Source organism: Rhamphochromis longiceps, linkage group LG1 (assembly GCF_057381845.1).
Source record: "Rhamphochromis longiceps isolate RC_006_pf linkage group LG1, R_longiceps_female_GT1.1, whole genome shotgun sequence".
NCBI lineage: Eukaryota > Metazoa > Chordata > Actinopteri > Cichliformes > Cichlidae > Rhamphochromis > Rhamphochromis longiceps.
The window spans coordinates 17997170-18015923 of record NC_140557.1 but is presented as its reverse complement, the minus strand read 5'-3'; the positions used below and the strand labels follow the sequence as shown (position 1 = coordinate 18015923).

At 43.7% G+C, this 18754-nt stretch overlaps 1 protein-coding gene across 3 annotated transcripts in view; it reads right to left on the bottom strand.

The window, feature by feature from the left end:
* gse1b (Gse1 coiled-coil protein b) overlaps positions 1-18754 on the bottom strand; it is a 166346-nt gene that overhangs the window by 61667 nt on the left and 85925 nt on the right. The window contains exon 1 of one of the 3 annotated variants that reach the window (XM_085400866.1): positions 12541-12586. The exons of 1 other annotated variant lie outside the window; for it this stretch is intronic. In XM_085400866.1, coding sequence (XP_085256992.1) covers positions 12541-12571 — 31 coding nt within the window. In that variant the 5' untranslated portion in view covers positions 12572-12586. Of the gene's footprint in view, positions 1-2076; positions 2715-12540; positions 12587-18754 lie in introns of those variants that run through there. One more of the 3 variants, XM_085400858.1, reaches the window with a different exon arrangement.

The window sequence follows — 18754 nt, the reverse complement described above, 5'->3', positions numbered from 1 at the left end:
GCTACATTGGTGTGGGAGGTTTAGGGAGCACACATGTGCACACACACACAACGACACACACCAAGACACACATGCGGTAATGAAGAGTGAAGAAAGGGTCACAGATACCACTGGAAAAATAAGGGAAGAGGAGGACGAGGAGGATGAAGAGGAAAATAATGAAGATGACTGGGTGGTTAATGGGAGTCAGAGAGTCAAAGAGAAGAAGTCCTGAGGAATCAGAGAGGGAATGTGAGGAGATAAAGGAGGTTACAGCCAGCAACTCAATCCCTGTCTTCTTTTAAATGTCTCCTGATTTTGTCTCATCACATTCTGCAGATTTCCCCACAAACAGTCTCTCTCCGCTTGTTCTGGTTAATTCTTATATTGCTCAGTTTGATTCAAGCGTAAACTTGGAAAATAAAGAGCGCTCTGGTCAGAGGCTTTGACACATGTAGAAAAGTAGTGCATTGAGTCTTTTGTCCTCCTCTCTAACCCCTGACACAAACACCTCTCTGTGTTTCTTTCTGTCTTTATTTCTCACACAGCAGGCACTCTGTGGCCTTTACCAGCAAATATCCATTTCAAAACCAGTCGTCTGAAAAGAGAAGTGGCTGGAAAGACACGGTGGAGATAGGCACATGCAGAAGGAGGCTAAAAAATAGATAAAAAGCTGTTAAAGCTCACAAATGACATCAGCCTATATTAAAGTACTTAGGTTTTGGTGTGCTTCTTCGCTATTCAAGAAAGAAAAGCATCTGTACCCTTAAAGAGGTAATCACAGGTACGACTTAAGTATTTTGGCTCTTAGGTTTTTTCTTACTACTAATTTATAACTGTTAATCTTTGGAGTCCTCTGTGTTTCTGCGATATCAACGCAAATAAAATGGTGCTTGAAACATAAAAAAAACATAACATAATGAAATGTAAAATCATACAAAAGAAAGCAGTATACACTCAACTAAACACTTCATTTGAAGTGCAGCACATTTTATGTCTGCGCTGTGGGTCACGTCCTTAAACTGATACACAATTAATACAAAAATGTGTATGGAAAAAAAGAAAGACTTAAGCGGTCGGTCATGGACTAACTGCACACTCTCCTGCTGACTAATGCACATAAATTATTTATCTCTAAGAAGTGTTGGTGAAGTGTACTCAGTTAAGCTGCAGGGAGACAACATCCACACACAGATGAAAGCACACATTAAACAGAAGACAAGCACCATTGTGCAGATTTAGGTTACGGTATAAAACTGAATTATAGCTAGATTTAGATTACGAAAAAGCTGTATAAAGAGCAAAAAGCATCTCTGAGTTGATGGAAGAGTACGGAGGTGTGTGGGTTTACAGTGTGTATGTCAAGAAATCAAGCAGGAGGCAAAGCATTTAAATATTTATGAACACATGAATACATATGCAAAAGGCACAGAAAGAGAAAAGAAAACATTGCCTCTCTCAAGTTTTCTTCTCTACCATTCTACCTCAGTTTGTCATTCTCCTCTCTTCTCTCACTGCCCTCTCTTGGCTGTCCTCTCAACAATCAGTGCCCAGTGAGCCACGAGACGCACTTAAGCGCCGACCGGCGGTAACCTCACGCCGCCCTAGTATTTTTTTCTCACACCCACCGCACGCACGCTCCTACAAAAACTGCAAACATGCACGTATGCATGTGAGCATACACACGTATAAAAACCCTAAAAAGATAGACCACACGTACAAAACTATGCATTTGCTTCTCTACTCATTGTGTAGCTGAATAAAACAAAGCAGCCGGGTTAGTGTCCCGTTTACCTGCTGACTTCCACGATAAAGAGCTGAGAGGTTAGAGGAACAGAGTGCGAGCTGCTGTCACACAGCATTACCAGCCTCGGATCTCAGGTTCCAACCTCAGGATCAACAGCACAAAGACAAGTGTCTCCTCAGATGCACTCTAGAGCTAACCTCAAACCTCTAGAGCACTTTGTTACAACACACAATTACACGCAGAGAGAATGACACACATGCACAACATGCCCACACAAATGTGCATTTAGAAAATGATTTAATACACACACGCGTTCGTTTTCACACCACACATGAATGACATAAGCTTACCTGGCAAGTAGTAAAGTGGTGCTTTTAGTCCAAACATGGTTTCTGTTTAAGTGTCATGAAGCCACAGCAACTTGTTTCAAATGTGTAGGCAGCAGCCCTGTCCTGGATGACTTCGACAGAAAGGGACTGCGCCTTCGCAGCCACCCAGAAACGAGGCTCAGTGTGTGGTGAGGCTGGGCTGGGACTCAGCCTGTCATCCCTGCTTTCTGGTCCTCGCTAACCAAGCGTGAGGCTGGGACCGCCCAGCCAGCCAGGACACACACACATACACAAACACTCAGACAGCCACACAGATACACACAGACAGAGCGGTGCAAGGGTCAACCCCAGAGCACGCCCGTGCTCTCAACCCCCTCACTCTTGCCCAAGATCCCAGGGGCAAAGGGTCACAACACTTGCTGTTCGTTTCTAAGCAGCAGCAGGAAACGCGCTTTCTCAATCTCTTTCTTACATGAGCACACACAAACAGACACGCACACACACCCGGCGAGTCGGGACAGCCGGAGAGAGAGATGTAAAAGCTAGCGGTCCAGTATCAAGAAGAGGTGAAAAGAGGAAGGAGGGAGAATAAACTCAGGCTGGGTAAATCCTGCAGACAAGAGCAACGACTGATTCCTAGGACTGCCTTTTATCCCTCTATCCAAGAAAGATGATCAGAAGAGAGACAGCTCTGCTTCCTCCGCTACTGCTGCCACTCTCTCTCTCGCTCTCTCATTTTCTCACCCTCCCCTCTCTCTCTCTCTCTCTCTCTCTCACTGCCGACACACAAGGAAAGAGGTGGAGGAGAGGAGGAGAGAAGGAGGGCAGAATGAACTCCCTCCAGGCAACAAGACTGCCAGATAGCGAGGAAGGGAGTGTGTGTGTGTGTGTGTGTGTGTGTGTGTGTGTGTGTGTGTGTGTGTGTGTGTGTGTGTGTGTGTGTGTGTCAGTGTGAGGGGGTTGGTGGTGTTAGAGCAAAAGAAGAGCCTGAATAGGCAAGGGTACAGATGAGAAGGAAATACCAGCCAATGCTGATGCTTCACCCGAGGAGGAGAATGGTCACAGTTCAATTTGGAGTTAGGGTGACAGCTGATTGGACAGCACCAGTGACAGCGAGAGGCCAACGACTATCAAGGAGCATCTGTTCTCACTGTATCAGACAGTAGGAAAGCATCAACCCGTAGAGAGTGCAGAGTGTGTGTTGTGGGTCTTCAAGGGCAGCTCACAATAGAACAGCTACGTATTTGGAGGAGGAAAATATAAAAGATCCCCCGCCTCCATTCTCTCCTCTGAAAATGAGAGTCCTCGTCTCTGTCTGCAAGTGTGTGGGTGCATTTGTGTGTCCGTCTAGGAAACTTGGCTTGTGCAGTCTTCTGCACAGACTGCTCACCATGCTGCGCCGACAGCAGACTTTCCCCCTTTCTCTCTCACTGCCTCTCTCCTCATCATACACACACGCATACACACACGCGAATAAACACACAAAACATGTTGTGTTATGCCCCCTGCTCCACACAAAAACCTGACCGAGATGGTGGCAATAGGGGTGAGGAGTTAACTATCTGCTGGGAAGCATCCATACCAAACCATATCAGCCACAAAAACAGCAGGCGCGGGGGCAAGAGCAAGAAAGTAAGGAAAAAAATAAAGAAAGGGAAAAGATAGATGATTTTTGAAATAGTCTACCACGATATTTTGCCCCTGGGTTGCTCTCCAACCCATTCTATGAAAAAGAGAGGGAGGGAAGGCTGGCAGGAGTTTAGTGAAGAAAGAGAGAGGAGGCACACTGAGGGGTCCCATGCCTCCAGCAAGACTCGGAGGACACAGGAAAAGACAGCACACATCGAGAGAAACAGCGGGAGTGTGAAAGCCATGCTCATAGGCAAATAGGCCAAATAATCACTAACAAGGACTGGTGACTGAAGGAAGAGGGAGAGACACAGAGGGACAGACTAATGTGAAAGGGGGAGTCTATAAATTGAAATGAGAAGTAAAGCAGATTTAAGTCTTTTAGCATGATTGGTAGAATGTGTAACTTCTAACATAAAGGTGGATAAGTACGTTCAGCATGTTGACATTTGCGCACCCTTTATACTGTATTCCTTATGGTTAAGTGCGTCCGAATAACACGCATCATCTTTGCTGAGAGGCATCTGTGTGATTCTGTGTTGTGTTGCAAAGGTGTGTGCGTGAGGCAGGTGTTGAAGTGTCTCACACCTTGTGAGAGAGGTTGGGAGGCGATGTGTCCCCCTGAGGGACAACACCACCTAGCCTGATGACACACTGGCAGACACAGAGACAGAACTAAAAATACGATGCCCAATTTCCGCAACTTGGACCGCATGAAGATGAGGAGGACCGAAGGAGAACAAGAAGATTTGTACGTTTTTCAAACAACAGAGGCTTGCTTCCAACAAGCCTTCAGAGACTTCAATTAAAACAACATCTTCTAACTTATGACTACAAATACATCTTTGAACAATATTGCTATGGGGAAATTTTTTTTTTTTTTTACCAGGAATAGGTTATCCCAGTTTTTTTTTTTCATCATTTCTTTTTAAGGGTGGCACCTTTGGTGACATTTTTTTTTCCCTTCTCCTAGTTTTACATTGCAGTAACTACTGAAGATCACTTCTTAAACCTCAAATGCTGTGTATGCTTCTGATGATGAAGATGCAGACTTTTTTCCATCATTTTCAGGATCTATTTTCGTCGCCATTTGCAGCAGCCACCAATGGACTTCAGGAAAACCACTTGAAGAAATTTGCTAAACTAAAGCAGCTTAAAAAGGTAGTTTAAACAACTTTGTTAAAAATAGGAATGATCAAATTCGCAATTGCATCCATCCATCTATTTTCTTCTGCTCATCCAGATCAGGGTCTGAGAGGAGCTGGAGCCTATCCCATCTGCTACATGGCAAGAGGCAGGGTACAGCGTGGACAGGACACTGGTTTGTTTCAGGGGTAACACAGAGAGAGACAACCATTCATGCACAAACTCACAACTACAGCAAACTTCAAATCACCAATTAACTGAACCCCTTGCAAGTCACTGGAGTGTTGGAGTGTTGGGGTCTAGGCGATGAGGGGAAAGTAACACCAACATCAAAACCAAAGCCACTGCCTACATTCAAATCGAGGACCTTCTTGCAGTCATATATTATATCATATGGTATCATATCACAAAACATTTGCTATATGATGATTTTTCCTTTGGCTTAAATTTAGGAGGTTTACCCACAATAAAGCTGCTGCTTGAAGAATGTATAATGTGTGCACGACTTCATGGAATAGGATATAAAAAGTAGGTGGGGATCTAAAACGGGAATTTAATTACAGTAACAGAGAAGTTGTAACAAAAAAAAAAAATGTATTCATCAAAATTCACTGTAATTTTAATTTCAGTGGTATTTTCAGTTGAATTAAATACACAAAAATATAAAAATATAGTACAGTGCTGTTGGAGAACAGCAACAGAGTCAAAAAAGTCACTAATCCAATATGTTGAAATCAAAGTCCTGACCTCAGGATAACAAAATATATGCTCAACTGCTTATTTCAATGTTATCGTCATTGTTGGCATGCAGGACTGGTGATTTAGATTATTCTCACGCAGAACATGCAGAGCGCTTGAAGGGACACATGTAATAAGTGTGCTATGATCTAAAAGTCATACCTCATGTTGGCTGACACAGAAAAAAAATGGCAGTCGGTGATGTAAAAATTTCAAACGGCTGCAGCATGACAGTTTTTTTTCCCCCAAAACAAACACAAGAATTCCTTTTTGTTTAACAGGATCTTCTGTAACAAAGACATGAAACATCCCAAGTTTTAAATGCAAACTCAGATTGACCATTTGCTCGTTTAGTTTTTCTTTTTTACACTAGTAAAATGAGAAAAAGAGCAGTAACGTCACAGGTTACTGTGTTGAAATCAAATCATGTGGGTTATTGCAGAGATGAAAAGTGGGACTGACAGGTAACGATAAAGAATCATGTGTCTGCTTTTTTATTTCGCTGCTCATTAAGGGACAGGCAGTGCTGGAGAACAGCTATTGTCCTCTGTTATTCAACGTAGTGTAATGAGTCACAGTTGACAAGTGCACTGCAGAAGAAGAAACGTACATGGAGGCACACACACACACACACACACACACACACACACACACACACACACACACACTCTGTCTTGCTCTCTCTCTCTCTCTGAAAGGGTATAAAAGCTCCCTGGGGACCAAGGCAGCATGTGAGACTGAAACACTGTGATCAAGAACTAACAGGGAGAGGGAAAGAACAAGAGAGGGGAAGAACAAAAACAAGTGAAAAGGGGGTTTAAAAAAAGAATAAAATGAAAACGCCATGGATAAGAAGACAGTCAGCTGACAAAGACGGGGATGAAAACAGGTAGAGAGACAAAGAGAGAGGAGAGAGCGAGAGAGAGAGATTATATTCCTTAATTCTTTGGCTATGTTCAGAGAAAGCAAGACTGAGCTCAGTCACACATACTGTACACATACACACACGTAAACCTGCCACACTCACTTCCTGTCAACCCACTATACTATTGTCTCCCCTACATCCCCCCCTTCAAAGACATAATCACTCTCTGAAGCATTGTGCCCAAGTGTGTGTGTGTGTGTGTGTGTGTGTGTGTGTGTGTGTGTGTGTGTGTGTGTGTGTGTGTGTGTGTGTGTGTGTGTGTGTGTGTGTGTGTGTGTGAGTGCGCAAGTGAGAGAGGGTTGAACGTATGACTTCTTCCTCAGCAAGGAGTGCCAGGATAAGACATCACTATAATCTTTACCTACCCCGCACAGCCTCTGCCAAATAGACTTGCAAAGATAAACACACACAAACATATACTGTGCATCCCGGTAACGCGCTGCACTCTGACGTGAATGCAAAAAGAGAAGGTGTGGGATTCTCAAAGAGAAGAAAGAAATAAAGCCTGTGTTGCACGCAACATCACAAGTGAGGATGTGCATTCAAAAAACAAAAGTGTCAGGGATTTTCAGAGTAAATTTAAAGCAATTCACCTTTTAAATGGGGGGAAAAAAAACACTCAACATCTTCAATGGGTTCTTTGGAACATACTCATTATATGACTGAATAAAAAAAAGGCACTAATTGCATATGTGTAATAAAAGTCCTTTCCACTTTGCAAATCCTTCTTTACATGCGGCGACCGATAAGCATCACAAATGACAACCATGAAATTGAGCGTAAACATAATTCAAACCATGCAGTGATGCTGTTTCATTGAGTATCTCTCTATCGGTAAGGAGATTTCTAATAGCCAGTAATTGTGACAGGAGAAATGTTTGAAGTTATAACATGGTGAGTACAATCCTTCACAGTGTGATCCTGCTTCTTGAAAATACACAATCTTGAAAATAATTTAACAAATATCGGATAAATAAAGTATTTATCATTTCATCTATCAATGCCCAGTGCATGTCAATGCCCTACAGAGCAACCAACATGAAGGGTGTGGGGAAATATCAATATAGGAGAACATTATACAAATTTCTCTTGTGGTGCAATTATCAAGACGTACATGCCAAGTACAGAATTCTTTATTGAAACATGCAGCTGCTGCAAACAGATCCCGCAACACTGAAGTACTGACCTACAAAAGACTCATGACTCCTCGTGGTGGTCCGGCAAACATGGCTGAAACTGCTGTAGTACGATGCCAAAAACTGAATTATAGATGTGCAGTTATTTCCACGTAAAATAGAGGTCTCCTAAGATCTTCTCTTACAAAATCAATAATATAAATCAAACTATTAAATGCATGCATCGCTATTTTCAGTTGTTTTTTTAAACAACAGAACTAATATGGCTGTACAAGGGATGATAATTGTTTCCCGAAAGCCAATTTGTGTGATGTTTTTGTGTTTTTCAGGCTGAGGGAGAAAATATTTCCAACTTAGCGAAGCAGCTAAAAGACCAGCATCCAGATCTGTTAAAAAAATTCAAGTTGTGCAAGTTAAATTAACACTCACATCATCCGAAGTATTTTCCTTTTCAGATTATCCTAAAATGTAAATCACCAATTAATTTGGAGAACCTGGCACTGCCACTATGAAGTCCACTTTGTTCCACAGGGCAAAATGTTTGCAATCCGTTTGCAAAGTGATGATGTGATGACCCCTACTTCTGGGTCAAAACTACTCTGCGTTTATTAAGGCTGTTGTCTTTTTAACATGTTTTAATGCTTTGTATCTTGTTCTCTTTAATCTGAACAAGCCCTTAAAAAAAGGCAGTGATCACTGTTTGCATCTCTTGGTTTTTATTACCACTATTCATTTTAAAACCTACAATGTAGCTACAGTCCAGCCCGTGCACCAGTAAATTAATGACTAACCTCATATTGTGGATCGACTATCAAAGGTGTTCTCCTGACTGAAGTTTGGTTCGTTTACAGTATCCTGCCATGCGATTACATTTGTCCCTAACCATCAGGAATCGTGCCGTTAACTTTTACCAAATGGAAAAAAGTTAGCGTTCATCCTCCAGCCTCACTGTGCTAATGTGTATATGTTATGCTAACCATAGCTGTGTAGCTAGCCACCACGTGTATCATGATATCGTGTTTGTGGGTGATGTTGTGTATTGTGAGTTACTCTGCGAGTCCCATTTTTACCTTAAATGGCCTCTGTGAGCAGAAAAGAGAGAGGGAGCGATTTTATTAATTTGAAAAAAAGCAGCATAAGTGTGTCCGCATCAACTCTGATGCGAAATAATATCGTCACCCTTCTCTCACCCTTATCTGCTAAGACTCGCACTCGCTCCGCCATTACGCGCTCCCATTTAACCTGACCTCGCACTGGTGATTAGAAGCCTGTGAAGTGTGTGAGCGTGTGTGCGCGTATATATTGGTCTTTGTGTGTGAGATGCTTCTCTCTGTATGCTAATCACAGCCTAGCGCTGAGAATTAATTTGCAAATGTGTCATTACCCATCAGGCTCAGCAGCAATAACCCTGCAATTACACAACTCTCACTTGGCCAGCTGAGCACCACACACACGTGCAGGCAAACGGATGTGTACACACACATAGGCATGGGCGCGGGGGCGCGCGCACACACAAAACTGGACTAAATGGATTCTGATTCTGGTGTTCTGGTGTACAGATGGAATTTTAAGGAAATATTTCTACACAAATATATCTGCTTTGCTGCAGAGAGAAAAAAACATAAACAGTTCTGTAGGCGATGTAGGACATATCCGGTGTGTTTAGAGTCTAATCACAGCTCCTCGCCTCGGTGTCAACAGGACAGCAACCGAGGTCACCTGCGCACTTTTCACTCACTCCACATTAAAGGGAAGTGCGGCCTTGCTAAGAACTCCAACAGCATCGCACAGAGCCTTCATATTACGGATACAGCAACATAAAAACGTGCATGTGTGTGCATGATTTTGAACACTTACCTGTGAAGTAAGGCATCAGGATGAGAGGTGAAGTGCGCAGCGGCCATGAGGAGGAAGGCAGTTGACATGGAAAAGAAAGAATACAAAGCTGTGAGTACCTATGTGCCACATTTCAGGCCGAAAATGCTTACCAATAGCTTGGTTTTTAAACATCTTTAAAGCGAATTACAAATTAAAGAAAATGCTGGATAAGAGATTGGTGAAACCACAATAATTCACGTTTCTTTGCAGGGTTGGAGGTGCTCACTGAAAAGGCTTGTGGTATTAAAAATAGCCTGTGTATTCAGTATATCTTATTATCCCAAGCTGCTGCCTTACATTACGCATAGAGAGAAGTAGAAAGGGTCAGTGTCGGGTCCACCTCTGAAGCTGAGGAAAGACTGACACTGTTTACCATTCGAGCTGCTAGATGAGGTTTTAGGTTGTTAGCTCACAACAACGTTTTAACAACCGCACTCTGTTTCAAAGTTGAGGTCAAGCAAGGGTGACATTAAATCTAAATGTTTGCTCTGTCACTGGATGCAGACCACCTGCTCTTCAACTCTACTTTACACATCACATAACCTTGTATGGTTATAGCTCCACCATAAATCTGCGTCTGCTACAAGAAACTAAGCTTCAATGGCCCACACGCTCACCTAAAGCACGCTACACTCCTGTCACAAATACTTCAACACTTTACGCACATTAGCTCTAGTGCTGACCCTGTTGCCCTGTGCTTCTGTGACACCAAAGGTGTTTAAATGTGGATGTATAACGTACGTGTCTTTCAACTCACCAAAACCTTGTCCACGATTTCCACAATCTAGTCTACACAAGAGACAAAACTAAGACTGAATACGTTTTATCAACAGAGAAATAACAGTAATAATAATTTTAAAATGCTACAAAGATTCATGCCTTTTCTAAGGTTATGCAGTCTGGCAGACAAAAGACAAGTAAAAAAAACTTAATATGGCAGAAACCTTCAAATCAAAAAGAGAAAAGAGAAGGTTTATTGGTTAAAATAAAAGAATCACAGGTCACCATTCAACAACTGGTGATGTTTTACTGCTGCCAAATCTGCTTTTGTGAATTTTTTTTAAAAAAAGAAAAAGATGGTGAAGATAGTAGTAGTAGTATTTATTTATTGTCATTGTCAAGAACAATGAAATTGCGTTTGGGGCTTCCATACAACCCCCAAAAAAGAAGAAAATAATAAATACCCCTTAAAACCCAAGTGTACATATTTAACCCAGTGTGACTCCAATGCAATAAGACAATCCTTAGCAATAATGTTCGTAGAAATTCAGACAAAGACCTGAGAAACATGACAAAATACAACAATGCAACACATTCAATATTATTGTACTGTGAGATATGATATCAGATATGATAGTTATCTATTTAAGAAAGAGGGGGGGGGGGGGGGGGGGGGGCAGGAGGGGGAAGAGAATAAAGATATGATGCACCAATGCAGACCAGTTCATTGCTATTAAGAAGTTGGATATGGTTATTGTCCGTGAGAGGGGGGCAGAGAGTTCAGGAGCCTCACAGCCTGTGGATACAGGCTGTTGGCCAGTCTGGATGTTCTGGCCTGTATAGACCTGTACCTTCTCCCTGAGGGCAGCAGATGGAAAAGGTGGCACGCAGGGTGATGTTGGTCCCGCAGGATACTGTGCACCCTCCTCAGACAGCGAGTGGGGAAGATATTACTGATCTCTGGCAGACTTGTTCCAATAATTCTGCCAGCTTCTTTCACCACCCGCTGGAGTGCTTGCTGATCGGCCTTGGTGCAGCTGGGGAACCATACTAGAAATCCATACGTCAGAACGCTGCTGATGGCACAGTTGTAGAAGTTCAACATCAGAGATCTGGGAATGTGTGCGCTCCGCAGTCTCCTCAGGTAGTAGAGGCGCTGTTGGGCCTTCCGTGCAACTGAGGTGATATGGTTGCCCCAGGACAGGTCCTCGGTCACAGTTACCCCCAAGAATTTAAAACTGCTCACCCTCTCCACCGCCTCACTGCCAATGAAGAGAGGCAGATGGTTGTTATGACCCCTCTTCCGGAAATCTACAATGATCTCCTTGGTCTAAACACTCGAATCTCCAGTTAATAAATAAATGTACTGGAGGCACTGCTAGCAAATAACACTGCAAGACTGAGTCTAGGTTGACTCTCTATTCTGGCAAAACTGATCAAACTGCTGCACAAATATCAGAATACTTTCAGTATTGACAACCAAGGCCTGGAGAGGTTCTTGTCAAAGTACTGGATAGTACAAGAGCCTTGAGCCGAAGGCAGCAGTAACTGACTGACTGCACACAGCACATCTGGTCTGATTTGTGCTCAGGAGAATTTGCATTAATACTGTAACCAGCTACAAGGCTGCATATATGCTTCCAGATAAATGTTAGTTAAGGTATTGATACAAACATCAGCAAAATAACTGTCCAGGCAGAGGCAATCATCCAGTGGTCACATGTTACTTTAGAAGAGAGATGTTTGCACTCTATAGCCACTGCACACACAGAAACCTGCCAGTTTTCGTTGTTGGAACGATAGCAATCAGATGAACACATTGCGTCATGCTCCTCCTGAGCTGACAGCTATCACTGTTTGAAATTCCCTGCTTGGCCTTTGCTTCTCGATCTTTGTGATAGTGAACCGTTGCGGCTCAGCAAGCATCCAAATTTCTCACTAAATTCACAGATTTGCTTTTACTGTCCAGAAAGCAGTAATGATAACATCATTGATGGTGATATTATTCCCAAATATCAAATGCTGTCACTAAGAGTTTAAAGTGGATTTCCTTTTAAAATATTCCCACCTATATTGACCAAAACCCAATTATACACTCACTTAGACCTGCAAATTCACTGGAACCATTTGGAGGGAGCTGACCTGAGCTGGCAAACTGATGTGCCGTCATATCATTTCCTTCCCACAATGCCTTGTGGCACACCTGCTTCCTAGCACAGACAACAGAAGCGTCCCTGTTCTCAGTCGAGGGAATGCATCGCGCCACACGTCTTTGCTCTGATGAGGCTTTTTATAGTCACTCAGCTCTCTTACCTGCATCCTCCAACTCTTCATCTGTCTCCATATCAAAGACATCAGATCTGCTGCCTCTCAGCAAGTCCCGTTTTTATTAGACAGAAGAGCAGAGAACCAAAGACAAAGTACTGAAGTGGAGGAGAAGGAAGGAGGGGCGCTTTAAAAGTGCTGCTCATTTGATTAACAAATATGTGTTCACATGTGAGCTGTGTGTTCCTCTGTTTAAGGTGTGTGTGCGTATGTGGGTGTGTGTCTGTGTAATCACCCGGGGGCAGGTGTATGGTATGCAAACGCAGCTGAGGAAGCCTAGAGAGCAGACACAGCAGGAGAATCCTGCTCTACAGCAACACCCGGAAAAAAGAAAAAAAAGACAGGCTACGTATGCACACACACACAGATACACACACACACACACACACAGATACACACATATGATTAGACACATACACGTTTACGTACATGTGCAGAAACAGGAATAGCACACACAATTCAATATACTTGATTTAATATTTAATTTTGTGCATGCATACACATGAGGCTGAGTCCACACACAAACACACACACTCGCGCACACACACACAGAGCTGTTGGCGGTGTGTTTTTCGCTTGACTTGTGCTCTCCTGTGACATTTCCTCATTGGCTTGTTTGTCTCAATTATCCCTGCTTATTGGTTAACCCATTAACTTACACACAGGGAGGAGGAAAGGCGAGCGAGACCGAGAGAATAGGAGAAAGAGAGAGGGAGAGCTGGATTATGGCTCGACCTGCCTTAGGCGTGTTGTGCATCACACAACTGTATGAGGCCACAAACACGGGCCTGGCCGGGCGCCAAGCAAACACACAAGTTGTACATGTAACAGGCAACAGAGAGCAGCTGACGGGGCAGCAGAGAACCAGCACCGCAGGGCCTGTTGGAGGGCTGAACTGACCTTCTCCACTCACCATTGTGCTTTTGGATTTGGAACACACTACCTTACAACATGGTTTTTATCTTTGTGTGTGTGTGAGTTTTGTATTTGGTAAGCACATCATTAAAAGCGCCAATGTGTGTGCCCGTAATGTTTGTGTGTTGGACGACTGCCTGTGTGTTTGTGTGTGTAGAAGGAGGTTGCCTTGCCCTGTGTCAGGCCTCTGCTGTGCTCAGTAAGTGAGGCGTGCTAATACTGCGTGTGCTCAGGTTTCACGCATCAGCACACAGTCGAAGAGACTTACCCGAGGTCACAGACTGTCAACCCCCCTCCACCCCCACCTTTTATTTTTACTCCTCCCTCCTTTGACTCAATCCTTCCTTTTCTCACACTAAATACTTTACCTTTAGCCAAGCTTCAGCACTCCTTTGGCTCTTCCCCCCCTCCCTCTCTCCCACTTTGCTATCAGTCCTCCCTTCCCGCTGCCTCTCCTCCCACCTCCTCTCCTTCCCCAGAGAATTCCATCATGCTCAGTCTTTTAGTATCTTTCATGTCTTTTACCTGTCAACAGAGGAGAGAACGTGCGAGCCGCTCCCCAACAAAGGAAAAACACCCTCCTGTCATCTCAGAAAATGCTGCAGGGTGGAGGGGGCGCAGGGAGGAAGATCGACAGGGGGACAGAGGGAGGTAGATAGCACGGAAAGCAGAATCAAAAGGGAAATGTTGGGTCGAGGGAATAGAAATACGACGCAGAAGGAAGGAACTCGAGCCATTCCTGAGCAATTTAGCTGTGCAATCTAATATAGGAGAATGCCTAAAAAACACAATGCCATCATGTCACTGAATATAACGCTCTTTTTGAACGGTGAGCTCCTATCCTAATGATAAAGAGCAATTCATGCTACATGTGAACACAAGAACATAGACTTTCATGCATGACCTCCTCAGCTTCACACAGCTATAGTCTGTGAATCCTCAGGAGCTCAGTTCAGCTCCACCGCACTCCACAACAGTACCAGCAGCGCACATTCACACGGGATAAAACTATAAGCTGTGCAATCCAATAGGCACCTCACTCAATCTGTGACTGCCTCTCTATCCGATGCCCAGTGTGCGTGTGTGTGTGCATTTTGTGTGAGTGAATCCTTTGCTAGTACTAATCTGCTGGCACAGTCCCCGTCCTCATCGTTGCCCTCGTCTCCGTATTATTCTGGGATTAGCTTGTGTGTTAGCCTAGCCGCAGCCCACAGCCCGAGCTGGGGAGAGGCAGCCATCTTAGAACAATGCCTATTGATGAAACACTAAGAGGCTTGATTGGATTAATCATCTCTCCCTTTTTTCTCTCTCCTGCTTTTCTAGCCGTCCTGCTTTGTTTCCGCTCCTCTACTGTTTCCCTTCTTTACTTGTGCCTTTCCCTCCTTCTCTTCAAAGCACAATAACACCCAGATTTTGTTGTCTCTCCCCGGCGAGGAGATGACGCTGTTAACGCCCCCCTTGCTGGATAACGAACGCAAACAACAGGCTGGCGGTTTACGAGGGCACTTCAAGGTAAAAAGTAAACATCTAATTAAGAGGAGAATCAAATAGCTCCAAACTGCTTCTGTGTGGTAATACATTTTACATTACGGTGCTTAAATAGCGAGGCCCTCCTTGATGAGAACAAAACACTGCCTATGATAATGAATGTTTGATTATAATTAAGAATATAATCGTAGGAAAAGGTTTAGAAGAGAACTGTATGGAGGAGTCAGATGTTTCCTTTTTTTCTTTCCATGAAACACACGAGCAAGAGCTGCCAGAATGTGTGAGATTTGACAGCAGCAGCAGCACAGAAAGAGAGAAATAGGGGTGAATCTCTACAGATTTGGCCTGTGTTTAGTTGGGGCACTCTACCAAGTGGCAGTCGCTAGCCTGGGCGGCCTTTGGCCTGCTGTCCCCACCAATCACATTCCAGCCCCAACTACGCCAGCGTGGACCCACAGCAACCCTCCAGCCTGGTGCCAAACGCCTGCGCGCAAACACACACAAAGGCGCACACCGGCAACCACAGCTCACGCAAACACTGCAGCCAACTCCATTTTCAAACATGGATAACAACTGAATTAACACTCTGTGATCCTCTGCCAAAGCAGAAGGATGCTCCTTTATATATTCAAACACACACTTGCACGCACGTTAACGCAAACAAGCACGCTTAACCACAAACACACACATAAGACGCAGACACACACACGGGATACACAAGAGGCTGTTTGGGTGGAGTTATCTGCGTGTAGATTTTAAATGCATCTCGCCCTTATGTCCCTTATGTCTCTCTCGTGTTCTCTCTGTGGCTCTGTTTCACTCTCGCTGTGCCTTTTCTGCTTGGTGCAAAGATAAAAGCAAATTATAGTCTCATGCTGGTGTTGCTACGCTAAAGCCATTTAAACGGTGGCTCCTCTGTTTTGTGCTTCAATGTCTGGAATGTAGAAATTGTGTTGAAAACAAGGCCGAGTCAGAGCGGAGAGGAGACGAGGGAAGGCAAGGCCGGTTTTATAATGCAGTTGGGTCATCTTTTGCTCTCTCTGACCCGACGCTCAAACCAGTCTAAAATGCTGCAATAATAATGATAAATTACACCACCTTCTTCTCCTTTCCTCCTCCTTCCCCTTTTACTCCTCCGCATCTTATTCCTCTCCTGTTATTTGCTCAATCTGGGGGAGAAACTGAAATCCTCCCATCACAGTCGCAAATCTGACCGCTTCTTTTCTTTCTTTATTCTTTTCACCTGTCTTCTTTGTTTTTATATGATGAATACAGTGGCATGGACTGCTAATGTTGCACAAAAGTATGTAAAGATATGACCAAATGCAGGGAGACACACAAGATCTGAGACTACGCTTATTTTTGAAGACACCTATTGTCACAGCTATGGGCATGTAAAGATGTTTTTCTCTGTTGAAAATCGCAGCAGGAAAACGATGGCAACCGGCTAAAGGAAAAAAAAATGGAAAGAGGCAATCACCTGACATCATGGCTATTCATCCTGCAGAGCAAAGATCTGTTTGGTCTTCCACCAACACAAAGAGAAAAAGGCCGTCCAAGAATCCCTCCTTTCTCTTCCCTCTCTGTCTTTTTTCCCCACAGATTAATCTGTCCAACAGCCGTATAAATCTCCGCACTCGCTGTGGAGAAATGCTCTGCGTGGATCATTTATGTATGACAGAAAAAGGAGATAAACCTTGGTAAACCTCTCCAAGACACTCAATGAAAAAAAAAAGTCCAAATCAAACTCAGTGTGTTTTTTAGGGCCTAAACTGACCTCATGTGACATGTACTTTTTACATTACCCACTAAAGTGTGAGTGCCGTGTTGGACGTGCTGCTTGTTAAAGCGTCGTGATCATTTACGACTGAGGTCAACATCAATGTTTTTTTTTGCTTAAAGTCTGGAGGAGAGGCGGAGGAAGGGATCAAGGGAAGGGGGTTAAGGGTGGTGGGCTGTAACCATGGTGCTGCTGAGGTTGGTCACTGTGGGAACAGGCATTTTGAATTTTCCTCTGTTAGAGTTCACACAAAATAACTCAAGAAATACATTTGTTATCACATTAATAATAAATGCTGGCAAACAAGAACATACTGAACAGAAATGCTGGCTATTCTTTCAAATACCCTGCAGAGGCGCCGCACCCTGTATAACACTTCTTGTAAAAAAAATCCCTCCAATACTAAACACAACATGTAAGATTAAGGCTGTAAGAAATATTTATATTACTCTAAGCTAATGATTATCATGATTCTTTTAAAAAACAATGTTACAATTATTTTCATAAATATAGAAAAAGAAAGTATCTTGAACCTTTTTAAAACATACTTTCATACCCTTTAGATTAACATGTGTTCTCATCACCTGGCATTCATAAAATAACAGCCTATCCAATATTAATCGGTGCCTACCATATTCTATCTCTTCCAGGAACTGATTAACACTTCAACCCACAAGATGGAGATACCTCTATTTCACTTTTTTTGGCAGTCTCTCCAAAGCGTGCATAAATCCTGCTTGACAGTTGGAATGGAAAGGCCTGTGTCTCCTTGCAGAAACCTCTCCTATTAGATACAGCTGATGATCAGAGTTTTCCAAATTTATTATTTATTTCTTTTTAAAGGAGGAATTTGATCAAATAGACAGAGGCTCTTCTGTTTCGGGACAGTTATTGCAAAATTAGCGTCATCAATCTCACTGACTGCAATCCCTATTAACAGATCTGATCTGTGAATGTGTCTCTCCCAGCTGTCTGTACCATCCTACCAATCTTCCGATAATGAGCGGAAGCTGTGTGATTTAGATGCTATTTGTTTGCATAGATTGAACATAAGGTGTACTCGCGTGCGTGCGCATGATTGGTTTCCTGTCCCTGTCAGTAAACAAACCTGCTCAAACTGTCGAAGGCAGAGAGGCACTTTTAACAGTGACCAGTGCAGCAGGATTTACAGCACACTTACGATCACACCCTCAATTAAACCTACACAATAGTGTCTGTGTATGTGCGCGCGTGTCTGTGCTGAGTGGGATAATAACTACCGCACAGAATAGTGGGATGTGAAGTCTATGAGTAAGCACTGCAACACTTAGATTTCCCCTCTTGCCATGATGTCACTGAATTTATTACTTGCTCTTGCTTAAGACCATACCCGCTGTAAATCACACACATACACACTCTCACAAACACACACACACGAGTTGCTGTCTGTGTAAGGATTATGATGAGGAGCGGCGCACATGGGGGCTGTGATGAAGGGGAAACAAACAGAGCGTGGAGATGGATGATGGATGGCTCCACTCATTCAATGAGCCAGTCTGAGATGAACATACACTTAGGCAATACATTGCCTGGTCTCGGCCTCCATCTTCCTGTCTCCTGTTCTGCGACAGATAACTCTGTGGCACCTTGATGTGCTGATAGTACCGCTGCAGACCAGCAACAGAAAGATGATTTCCAGGCTGATAGGTGGGCCGTTGAACACCGGCAGTAGTAGAGCCATGAGTCATGGGCTGACACTACTAGCAGAGTGGTGACTCCCACTGAGTGGGGAATGGAGATAATAGAGGAGGGCCCACTCAAAGTCGAGCAGGGAGCAGTGTCAGGCGGGCTGGAGGTGACCAGAAGGGAGAGTAATTGCCTCACTGCGTTCAAGGTGCTTGAAATGATCTGTGACCCGTTCCAAGTGTGTGCACTTGAGGGAGGGGCGAGATACATATTGTGCGAGGGAGGCATAGGGCAAGAGAGAGAAATGACTGTTGCAAATGCCCATTTCCTGCTGCCGTGGGGTCACGCCTGAGC